At 37.0% G+C, this 13,034-nt stretch overlaps 1 protein-coding gene across 2 annotated transcripts in view; it reads right to left on the bottom strand.

Moving 5' to 3' along the window:
• The window catches only part of UHRF2 (ubiquitin like with PHD and ring finger domains 2), a 101,132-nt gene that overhangs the window by 71,725 nt on the left and 16,373 nt on the right, over positions 1-13,034 (bottom strand). For both annotated transcript variants that reach the window (XM_047103333.1, XM_047103328.1), the window contains exon 3: positions 9,266-9,525. In XM_047103333.1, the coding sequence (XP_046959289.1) occupies positions 9,266-9,525 (260 nt within the window). The remainder of the gene's footprint in view (positions 1-9,265; positions 9,526-13,034) is intronic.

The following is a 13,034-nucleotide window of genomic DNA, read 5'->3' as shown; positions in this document are numbered from 1 at the left end:
TCAGCCAGGTCACGATCTCGCGGTCCGTGAGTTCGAGCCCCGGTCCGTGAGTTCGAGCCCCGCGTCGGGCTCTGGGCTGATGGCTCAGAGCCTGGAGCCTGTTTCCGACTCTGTGACTCCCTCTCTCTCTGCCCCTCCCCCGTTCATGCTCTGTCTCTCTCTGTCCCAAAAATAAATAAACGTTGGAAAAAAAAAAAATTAAAAAAAAAAAAAAAAGAATATTATACAAACTTTGTAAAACTATGTTTTTTATGATTTTTAAAACATGTTGATTAAATAGTAATCACAAGAAAATAAAGTATGCTTTAATACCTGTCCTTTCTTCCACAGCTTTGTTTTCTGTTGAATGCTTAACTGTTCTGTATTTATCATTACTTTACCTCCATTCTGCCCCTGTTGTTAAAACTCCTGTACATTCAGACATTTCAGGCATTCAACCAATCTTTCAGGCTTTAAAACATCTTTTTTAGAGACCTCACCCTAGTCTAACCTGGACTAGTGTGCTCTGTAAGCCTATACCTGTTCCACAGCTTCATGCTGGGATCTCCTTTCATTACTTCTTATTTTCCTAACACAGTCTCCCTCTTCCTTGGTTTAAACTCTGAGCAGGGTGGGAGTAGTTAAAATGCTCTTTCATATAAATTAACCAATCCTCTTGTTCTCAGTTTTGTTCCATATGCCTACCTCCAAAGTAGCTCGTAAATCCAAGGCCTGAGCCTTCCAAAGGTTCTTCAATGCCAATTTAGTTGCTTGTTGTTGGCTTCTCATCCTTTAGGTTCCAGTTTTCTCCAGCCTGCTAAGTTAGGTATCATTTACCTATTAGCTTTGTACCTTCCAAAAGTTAGCTGCTTTCTTTTCTGTGTACTTTATTCCTATTTCATTTGTTATCCTTGGGGTTTTTGCATCTATTCTTTTACTGTCTTCTAGGAGGGTTTAAGAAGTGGAGACAAACAGCCATCTTAATCTGCCATGTTTAAATGAAAAGTCTTTACTCACCTTTAGTTTTACTGCTTACTACTCACCATATACCTCCTACACGCCAGCTATAGTAATCTACCCTCAGGTAACCCTGTTATGTTTCCTACTTATCCTTGGTACCCTGCTATTCTCCTTCAGGAATACAAAAGTTATCTCCTCTACCTTGTACTCTTAGAGCCCTAGGTACTCTAAAAGCTAGGGGTGCATATTTCTATCACAGTACTTACGACTTTTCATTGAGGAGCAGGTACCATGTTCAAACTTAAGTGTGTTTGGGATATACCAGGTCTACAAATGTTTGGAAAGATGTAACGCATTAAATAACAAAGTCTACTTTTATATAACTAAGGCTCTTAATCAACTGTAATAAACTATGACCATTATATTTCGAAAAGATCCTTCTGAGTCTCCTTCCTTGAGCTAGATAGTTAAGCAGGACCACGGAATTCTATGAAGAGCTAATACCGGCTTTTTAAAGACTGTTTTTGATGTTCTTAAAAACAAAAACCCGGGGGCGCCTGGGTGGCTTGGTCGGTTAAGCGTCCGACTTCGGCTCAGGTCATGATCTCACGGTCCGTGAGTTCAAGCCCCGCGTCGGGCTCTGTGCTGACAGCTCAGAGCCTGGAGCCTGTTTCAGATTCTGTGTCTCCCTCTCTCTCTGCCCCTCCCCTGTTCATGCTCTGTCTCTCTCTGTCTCAAAAATAAATAAACGTTAAAAAAAAAAAAAAAAACCCTGAAATATTTTGTAAAATATTTCAGTCGCCTATAGTTTTCCCCTGTGCAAATGCTGAAAAAAGTCCGCAGCTTGGGCCGATTTGCAGAGGTTGTCTTCAACCATACACTGGACCTCAAGGGATGGGGAGAATGGTGTTTTGGGGACTGCCTATAGCTGTCTTGAGTACTGGCGTAATTAACAGTTGAACTGACTACAGGTTTTTTGTTTTTTGTTTTTAATTTTTTTTTTAACGTTTGTTTATTTTTGAGACAGAAAGAGACAGAGCATGAATGGGGGGAGGGTCAGAGAGAGGGAGACACAGAATCCAAAGGAGGCTCCAGGCTGGGGTGCCTGGGTGGCCTGGGTGGCTCAGTCGGTTAAGTGTCCGACTTGGGCTCAGGTCATGATCTCGTGGTTCACGAGTTTGAGCCCCGCGTCGGGCTCTGTACTGACAGCTCGGAGCCTGGAGCCTCCTTTGGATTCTGTGTCTCCCTCTCTCTGACCCTCCCCCCATTCATGCTCTGTCTCTTTCTGTCTCAAAAATAAACAAACGTTAAAAAAAAAATTAAAAACAAAAAACAAAAAACCTGTAGTCAGTTCAACTGTTAATTACGCCAGTACTCAAGACAGCTATAGGCAGTCCCCAAAACACCATTCTCCCCATCCCTTGAGGTCCAGTGTATGGTTGAAGACAACCTCTGCAAATCGGCCCAAGCTGCGGACTTTTTTCAGCATTTGCACAGGGGAAAACTATAGGTGACTGAAATATTTTACAAAATGTTGGATGCCTGAACAACTTCTAAAACAGGGCTCAAGACATCCTCAAAGACTGAAACACAGAGAGATAGGAATCTATCAAGGTCAACTTTACCTACATGGTGCTGAGGGCCAACTCTATAACGTACCAAAGTATGAAACTAGGGTCCTTCTTTCTCTTATATTACATGACTTCCTGTTCTCAGAACCTGAAGTCAAGGTTTTACTCTAATGTAAGATAAATCGTTCTAGTTAGCTACTCATTCTTTAGAGTTTAGACTACTTAGATAAGCTTAAAAATCTGTAAGCTTAGGGGTGCCTGGGTGGCTCAGTCGGTTAAGAGCCCAACTTCAGCTCAGGTCATGATCTCACGGTTTGTGAGTTCAAGCCCTTCATTAGGTTCTGGGTTGTCAGCACAGATCCTTCGGATCCTCAGTCTCCTTCTCTCTCTCTCTGCCCTACCCCCTTCTCTCTCAAAAATAAATATTGAGAAAAAAAATTATAAAAAAAATCCCTGTTTATTGTTGAATCACTATGTTGTACACCTGAAACTAATATAACATTGTATGTTAACTATACTTAAATTAAAATTTTTAAAAATCCCTAAGCTTAAGTTTCTTCAGTAACATTCGCACTGCTCCAAATATTTGGATATCTTTTAGAGCTATCCTTCAGAGTACATGCTTTTGATTATTCTAAACTCTGTTTAGCAAAGCCAAGTCTGTTTTCAACTCACAAAACAACCACTGAGTAAAGACAGGGGAGTTAAATTTAAGGGAAATTGAGTATTATTCTTCAAAAATAGGTTTATTACTACATTTCCTTATGTGGCTTGTAGGCTAATGCTAATTTTAGACTCAAACTGTATTAACAAAGTGGTATCACTGAAACTTTCCTTCAAAACGTGGCTTCCTGGAGACAGCGTGCTTAAATAAGAACATCATTCACCTGGAGGCATGTTCTAGTTTAGCACGTCTTTAATGTCATACCGCACGCAAAAAGCATTTCTTATTCTAATTGATAACATTACTAAAATGTTACACCTTAATGTAACAGCTTAATAAAATGTCACACCTTAAATGCAAAGCATACTCAGACAATTAAGAATAACTTATAATTGCTTATAGTAGGGCTTTACATATTACATGGTAATAATATCATTTGTATAAGACATTAACAATGGTAGATAACTACCGTTATATTTTAATAATATAAACAACATAATTATGCTAAATACCTATGTTAAAGATAAAACTCTATTATTTAAGAGTATCTACCAACCTGGCTTTAATAAATGAAATGTAGAAAGTTTGATTCTATTATTACTGGGTACTTTTCAACGTTATTAGGGAAAAAAGCATAGGTCAAGTAGATATTTACTTGAAGATAAAGAAATTAAAGCTGCAAGAGTTCAAACAAAACAAAAACTTACCAATAAACCAAAGACCTAGAATTCAAACCAAATTCTGATTCTAATGCCTGAACTATGAAAGAACTACCACTCTGAAAACTTAACACGTCTCTGGGGTACCTATTTGAAAAGCAGATTCCTGGGTCCTACCCCAGGTGCACCCTATACAGGAGTGGGGGTGAATTTAGTGTCTCTCTGGAATCTACATTTTAAACAACTTTCCTCCATGAATCTGAAGTGCTGCTGACCAGCCTTTTGAGAAACACTAATGTAAAGGGACAATGTATAAGTATAAACTTAAAAAGGTGAGGGTGCCTCGGTGGCTCAGTTGGTTGAGCCTCTTGATTTTGGCTCAGGTCATGATCCCAGGGTTGTGGGATCAAGCCCTGCATCAGGCTCTGTGCTGAGCACGGAGCCTGCTTAAGATTCTCTGTCTCCCTCTGCTCCTCCCCTGTTACCACACACACTCTAAAAAAACAACAACAACAACAACAAAAAAAACAAAAGGAAAAGGTGAAATCAATATGTAAAGTCATTCTTCTAAGCAGTAAGCAGAAGAGCAATGATAAAGTTACAGCCCTAACTTCTTCTGCCTCCTTCTGATTATAATCCATTCAGAAAATGGCATGTCAGAGAAAGTTGGAAGGAAATAGTCTAAGTCTTTGGTAAATACACATAACAATAGGACAGTTTGGACCTCTCATTGCTGCTCCCTATACTCAATACCAACAGGACACTGACTTGATTAAAAATCTCCTACTCTCTCTCATCAAAACCCAGAAACCATTACATCTTGAAACTGCTTAAAATATTTTTGGGACTCCTTCAGAAATAGATCACTATATCAATACAGTTAAGAAAATCAGTGCTGCTCCCTTATAGAAAAACTACTTTTATCTAAAATACCACTTGATTTTATTTAGAACTGGCTCAGTGATTCTGTGCAATAATGGAGGCTACGCAAAGGTACTCAAAGGCATGCACCACAGGGTAGGAATAGCTTGAAAAATCTTAAAGAATGCTGAAAGCAATGACTTTATCCTAGGACACTTCCCAGATGAGCTTTTAATTACAGCCTAGCATAAGTAACCCTGCAAGTCCCAAGTGATGCTGTGGAATTTCCATCTGATTTCAATCCCACGGTAGAGCCTTGACACTGTTAAAAGCAGTTTAACCTATTTAAATGTCGTGTAACACTAATGAGCTATGGATTATCCCCAGAGAAAAAGGGCACAAAGGCATTCATGGACAGGTAAAGAACTTTGGTTCAAGGTATCTGTTCTGCAAAAAGCAATCATAATTGGAGAGATTGACAGAAAACATTTTCATTAACAACCCTATATGCAATATATAGATATTTTATAAGAATGCTTCTCTCAAAATTACAGTATGGTAGAGTGGTTGCCAAGTATGTGCTTTCCTGAATTGGGATCTACCACTTACTAACAGTCCAACATTAGGCAAGTTACTCTTAAATCTCAGTTATTTCCACTTAACACATAAAAATGTATCTACATCACTGAGTTTTTATAAGGATTATATAAAACAATCCAGGTAGAGTACTTGTTAGAATAATACTGTGTCAGGCACTGTACAAGATAATTATGGGGCGCCTGGGTGGCTCAGTCGGTTGAGCGGCCGACTTCGGCTCAGGTCATGATCTCGCGGTCTGTGAGTTCAAACCCCACATCGGGCTCTGTGCTGACAGCTCAGAGCCTGGAGCCTGTTTTGGATTCTGTGTCTCCCTCTCTCTGACCCTCCCCTGTTCATGCTCTGTCTCTCCCTGTCTCAAAAATAAATAAAAGGTTAAAAAAAAAATTAAAAAAAAAGATAATTATTAAATTAAGCTAGTATACTTTAAAAAGAATACTTCAAAATAATTTACTAAAAAATCAAAACAAAAAGAACCTTGGTTTCTGAGGTAAACTGACATTGCTATTTTAAGTGGGAGAGGAAGAGAGAGAGGGAGAGCGAGAGTGAGTGAGGGTACACTGTAAGAGCATGGAAGACCACACAGTTTTCATGTGATTATGAAAACTCTTAACAATGTTTAAGGATTTGAACTTTGCTGAATAATTACTCTTTCTTAACATATGGTATAGAAGGGGCTCCTGGCTCGCTCAGTCAGTGGAGCATGCAACCCTTGATCTCAGGGTTGCGAGTTCGAGCCCCATATTGGGTGTAGAAATTACTTAAAAATAAAATCTTTAAAAAAATAACTTCCATAAACATTTTCCATGTTTACATATATACTCCCTTATTCAAACTACTAGGTGTTTTCTAGATTTCTCTTCATAGAAATCAGGTAAAATTTAGAAATCAAGATCTCTAAAAGGGGAACGCTCTTGCACTATTGGTGGGAATGCAAACTGGAGCAGCCACTCTGGAAAAGAGTATGGAATTTCCTCAAAAAACTAAAAACAGAGCTACCCTACAACGCAGCAATTGCGCTATTAGGTATTTACCCAAAGGATACAAAATGCTGATTTGAAGGGGCACGTGCACCCAATGTTTATATCAGCACTACCAATAGCCAAATTATGGAAAGAGCCCAAAAGTCTAAAAACTGACAATGGATAAAGATGTGGTGTGTATATACATACATATGTGTATACACACACACACACACACACACACACACACACACAAACAGAATATTACTCAGTGATCAAAAAGAATGAAATCCTGCTATTTACAACAATGTGGATGGAACTAGAATGTATTATACGAAGCGAAATAAGTCAGTCAGAGAAAGACAAATACATATGATTCCACTCATGTGGAATTTAAGAAACAAAACAGATGAACATAGGGGAAGGGAAGGAAAAATAAGATAAAAACAGAGAGAAGCAAACCATAAGAGATTTTATGAGCTGTATGAATTTTTAAAAAAATTTTTTTAATGTTTATTTATTTTTAAGAGACAGAGTGTGAGTAGGGGAAGGGCTGTTAGCACAGAGCCAGACAGGGGGCTCCAACTCAGGGACTGCGAGATCATGTCCTGAGCCCAACTCGGACACTTAACTGACTGAGCCACCCTGGCGCCCTGGTCCTGTTGGTATTCTTAAAGCATGAGAGATGGAAAATAATATTCCAAGGAGGGAATAACCAGTCCAGCACAACAGTAACATTACTGGGCTTATTCTAGATATTTTCTAGGTATCTAAGGATGATAAAACATCCTTTCAGTGCATTTTTAAATTAAGTTTATTTATTTTGAGAGAGACAGTGGGAGTGAGGGAAGACAGGGAGAGAGAACCCCAAGCAGGCTCCACACTGACAGCCGATACAGGGCTCGAACTCACGAAACTGTAAATCACAAACTGAGCAGAAACCAAGGGTTGAACGCTTAACTGACTGAGCCACCCAGGTGCCCCCAGTTTAAGTATCTAATAGCCATATTCTACTGATTCACTTGGAACTTACTACTCAATAGAATTCTATTACTGCTGCTAAACCATACACTCCAAAAGCACTACACAACGTATCCTCCATCCAAGGAATCAAGAACTTTTTTATTAGCTTAGTGAGACCATTATGTACTTTACTATAGTTTTTAACTTACTTTTCCAGTAACCATGGGAAACAGGACTTTAACAAGATTTGCTATCCATCTTTATTGGGTCATGTCTATACCAACCTTCTGTTATTTGAGATTCTTATCAAGAAGCTCATCTATTTTATACTTTGTTTTATATAGTCTTTTTCTCTTTTTAAAGATGTAAATGACATTTACCTACCACTAAGCTTCTGTCATCTTTTATCTCTTAAAGATAGTTCAACTATTGTATCTTTTAAGTTGCCAACAGTGACACATTTAATTATAACACATAAAAGTATTTAGGACAAATTAATTTTAGTAAAAGAGAGTCTAAACCCAATAAGCATGAGAAGACTAACATTTATTCTAATGAAGACAAATACCTCCTTCTTTAAAAAAACAAAAAACAAAACAAAACAACAACAAAAAAACCCCAGCCAAATCAATGCTGAGGTACAGTGATTTGTGCCCTAATTACACCAAACTCAGGCCTATCCCTGGAAAAGTCCTACTCCAATAGCAAGAGCCCCTAAAACTGTTGAAAATTTAATAAGCCTTGGTTTGCTTAGTGTTTAAAGCTTAATACCCTATTTCTTTGCCATGCCATTCTGTACAATATATTTTGCCAATACTAGATGCTTTACTGGATTATTTCTTCTATTCTCTAAGAAATAAAACTCAAAGCAAATCAGGAACTCTAATTATTGATAGCAAATATACAGAGAGCTTAAGTTCCCTATACAGTATCTTGACTCTTTGTTACATCATTCATAAACTCATAAACTGATTACAACCAACACACCAACTCCAAACCCTTTCTATCTCAGCCTTGATTTACCAATAATGCCAGTTCTGGCCAATTCTAGATCTTAATATTCATTCTAGTTGTTGGTTATATGATGTCCTATTTGTTGTAGGAAGTCTCATTTGAAATAAGCAACATTGGCAAGTTAGCCAAAACCATAAGAAATATCAGAAAAGTAGATTAAAGTGATCTACTTTTGACCCCTTTCCAGATATCCTGGAACTCTGGGTTAACAGCAAAGTATTTTATACCATTTTATGGCAAGAAAAATCACAACTAGTTTTGGATACTGAACTCTTATACTAGATAAAAGATTTGGCAGTCTAATATTTCCACACATTAAGGTTATCATGATGACTCAAGTTCATTTAGTGTGTTGAATAAATACTAAATCTGCCCCAATGGTAACTTTTACAGGATTCTGAAAATAGGTAATTAAAAAAAAAAATTCAGTTTTAGAATCTTGACCCTCAAGGCAAGTTCTTAACAGTTTTCAAATGAACATTTAAAAACATTTCATTGGGAGAGGGGGAGAAGGGAGTGACTGCTGGGTATGGGGGTTTTTGTGGGGAAGGAATAAAAATCTTCAAAAATTAGTTTGTGGTCATGAACAATCCTGTGAATACACTAAAAACACTGAACTGTACCCTTTAAATGGGTAAACTGTGTATGTGAATTTTCTCAGTAAGCTACTCAACATTCTTAACCTCATCCTAAAAGCTACTACTCTACATGTTATTACATGCTTTCTAAAACATTACTGAATACATATAAAAAAAAAAAAACCACTAATATCACAGAGGAAGAGACAAAGAGAAACAATTACGTGCTAAATTAAGCCAGGTATTAAGATACCAAAAACAACAAACCACTTAGGAGCCAGAGATGACTAAGCATTAAGAAGCCCTTATTACAACCATTAAACAAAGGATAACAGACTGAACATGACCCCTAAAAGATTTCTTCAGAGAGACTATTATTTGAAAACAATCTTGGATGGAAGGCTTTGCTTCTATAAACAAAAATATGAACGAAGTCCTCAATAGCATGAGCACTTACTCATCATACTCGATATGATAAATAACGTCTTCATCAGCAGCAACAGAGTCTGAATTAGACGTAGAGGGTACACTGTCCAATTTATTTGTGTTCTCTTTGGAATTATGATTTACATTTCCATTAGTCCTTTTACAAGAACTGCCATTCTTCAGTGGAGTTTTGCCACGTGAATGTCCATCAGAAGCTCTAGTAACACTACGTATACGGGCTTCAAACCAAGCACCAAGGCCGACATCTCTGGCATCCACCAATTCATTTACCTAAAAAAAGTTTAAAATTAGTTAATGAAGCTTAATTTCATCTATTGCTTCAAAAACCATACTATAACTCAAGTTACTGTGAGAATTATCAAGGTTAATAACATTTGCAGCTATTCATGTTTAATTTCAAAGATTAGATCAGAACTATTCTTTTTGGACTATACTGTGAAATCTGTTATTTACTAATATGAAAATTAACTTTCCTTCCAATTTCGTTCAATGAAATAGATGTTTTCTTTTACTCCTTGCCTGGGTCTACATTAGACTTTTAAAAATATCATTCTTGTGTTCCCAAGAGTTGTTCTAGCAAGTCATTAAATAAGTATGTCACTTAGTGAAAAGCAGGGACTTCATAGTATTGTGCCTGTTATTGATTTGCTCCATTAATTTCTTCAGAATCCTAGTGATAACTTATATAGTCAGTTCAACAGAAAACAGTTAACTATTAAACAGAAAAAACTTGAAAATGGGGGAAATTATACACATGAATAAAGAGAAGAATCTAGTGAACCTATATATATAAAATGGGGTAAGTTCCACTACCTGTTAATAATTCACTAACAAATGCATTATTTAGTATTTCAAAGAACAAAGAAAATAAAGAGAACAGATGTATAAGATGCAAAATAGATGTAACTCAAGTCTAGTGGATGATTCAGAACTAAACCATGCAATCTGACAAAAGGAAAACTGTACATTAGAAAATATGACTATCAGGGGTGCCTGGGTGGCTCAGTCAGTTAAGCGTCCGACTTTGGCTCAGGTCACAATCTCACGAGTCGTTGAGTTCCAGCCCGTATCAGGCTCCACGCTGACAGCATGAAGCCTACTGGGGATTCTCTCCCTCTCTCTCTGTACCTCCCTGGCTCATGGTCGCTCTCTCTCTCAAAATAAATAAGTAAATAATAAATAAATAAATAAAATATACATGTATATGTACATATAAATAAAATACATACGTATATATACAAAGGTTTCAAACTACCAAGCTAACATACAAGGTAGACTATAGACAAAACAAAAAAATATTAACAAGCACTGCCATTAGAGGTATAATATCTGACCAAAAGTACTGTAAATAATGAATACAACAGCAAATGAAAAGTTTCAAAGACATAATAACATCTGACATAATATGAGAACAAAGAGTTTAGGAGGACAGAAAAAGATGTAAGGGTAAACCAGTCTAGACATAAGAAAGAATCAGAGCTGAAACACGATATATTTTACATAAATTAATTCATTTGGACACAAATGCTTTTCTTCCTCAATAGTCACTGACAAATTTAAAGACATTTACTTTCTTACAGGCAACATTAGGTAAAACAAAAACTAAAGTTAAGGTCTATCATACTTGGGAGAATAAACTGAGACTATTCTTTCACAGCAAATCAAAATATAAGATTGTATGTAGCACTACATAATTATAGAAGAAAATGTGGCATGCAATGGATACTGAAATAGTAACAGGAAACATAAGGAAATCTAAAAATACTCCCATTGCTTATACATCACACATAAGAGAACTTACTATCTCAAAGAGGTAGGACATCCTTTGAGTACAGCAACCTGAGACTTATAATTGTAAACAAGATCTACAAATTTTCATTAAGCATATGACAATGTATATAACCTGGGTGGGGAAAAAATGCCTTTTAATTAAAAAGTAAGGTTTTTGCACATTATGTGGACATACTAAACTAGGTCAAATTTGAACGTGTCAAAATGCATGCAAGAAGTTAAAGGTAAAGCCTAGGTTTTGAATATAGTATATAAGACAGTACTTAATATGATTAACATGAAAATAGGATACTGCCATGGTAATTTCTTGGATTTCATGGTAATCCAGTTCAAATTCAGAACTGACTGATAAAAAGTTAGGATATGTTATGATAAAAAAACCCTTTGTAAAGTAGGTCTAGATGAAACATATCTCAGTAATAATGGCCTTATGTGAAAAACCCACAGCTAACACACTCAATGGTGAAAAACAGAGTTGTTCCCGAGGTCAACAACGAGACAAGGATGTTCACTCTCAACACTTTTATTCAAATTAGCACTGGAAGCCCTAGCTACAGCAATTAGACAAATAAATAAAAGGCATCCAAATGGGGGCGCCTGGGTGGCTCAGTCGGTTAAGCAGCCGACTTCGGCTCAGGTCAAGATCTCACAGTCCGTGGGTTCGAGCCCCGTGTCGGGCTCTGTGCTGACAGCTCAGAGCCTGGAGCCTGTTTCAGATTCTGTCTCTCCCTCTCTCTGACCCTCCCCCGTTCATGCTCTGTCTCTCTCTGTCTCAAAAATAAATAAATGTTTAAAAAAAAATTAAAAAAAAAAAAGGCATCCAAATGGCAAGGAAGAAGTCAAACTCTCATTATTTGCAGATGACATACTATACACAGAAAACTTGAAAGACTACACCAAATAACTGTTAGTGATAAATGAATTCAGTAAAGTCATAGGATACAAAATCAATGCACAGAACTCTGTTGCATTTCTTTTTGTTGTTATTGCATTTCTATACACTAATAAGGAAATAGCAGAAAAGAAAATAATCTCATTTACAGTTGCACCAAAAACAATAAAATTATCCAGGAATAAACTTAACCAAAGAGGTGAAAGACCTGTACTCTGAAAACTATAAAACACTGATGAAAAAAATTCAAGACACAAAGACAGAAAGACATTCCATGCTCATGAATTAGAAGAACAAATACTGTTAAAACGTCTAGACTATCGAAAGCAATCTACAGATTCAACACAATCCCTATCAAAATACCAACAGCATTTTTCATAGAACTAGAAAAAAAAATCTTAAAATGTCTATGGAACCAAAAAAAGACCTCGAGTAGCCAAAGCAATGTTGAAAAAAGAAAAACAAAGCTGGAAGTATCACAATTCCAGATTTCAAGTTATACTACAAAAAGCGATAATAATTAAAGCAGTATGATACTGGGGCACCTGGGTGGCTCAGTGAGTTGCACGTTCAACTCTTACTTTCAGTTTAGGTCATGATCCCAGGGTCGTGGGATCAAGCCCTGCATCAGGCTCTGTGCTGAGCATGGAGCCTGCTTAAGATCTGCTGTCTCTCCCTCTACTCCTTTCTCCTGCTTGCACTCTCTCTCAAATCAAAAAATAAAAACAAAAAACCCAAAAACACCTAGTATGGTGCTGACACAAAAACAGACATATGGGTCAATGGAACAGAACAGAAAACCCAGAAATAAACCCATAATTATATGGTCATTTAATCGTTGACAAAGGAAGAAAAGATCCAATGGGAAAAAGTCTCTTCAACAAATGGTATTGGAAGAACTGGACAGCCACATACAAAAGAATGACACTGGACAACTTTCTTACACCAACCACAAAAATAAATTCTAATGTGAGACCTAAAATCATCAAAATCCTAGAAGGGAGCACAGGCAGTAATGTCTCCGACACTGGCCATAGTATCTCCTCAGTATGGCCATATGATTTGTCATAAATCACTATACTCAGGGAAGGGAAAC

This window comes from Lynx rufus, unplaced genomic scaffold, assembly GCF_022079265.1.
Source record: "Lynx rufus isolate CCGP_SWC_20201006 ecotype Redwood Valley unplaced genomic scaffold, mLynRuf1.p SCAF_10, whole genome shotgun sequence".
In the NCBI taxonomy this organism is placed as follows: domain Eukaryota; kingdom Metazoa; phylum Chordata; class Mammalia; order Carnivora; family Felidae; genus Lynx; species Lynx rufus.
Note: the sequence above shows the minus strand (reverse complement) of the source record. Positions and strands in the feature narration are given on the sequence as shown.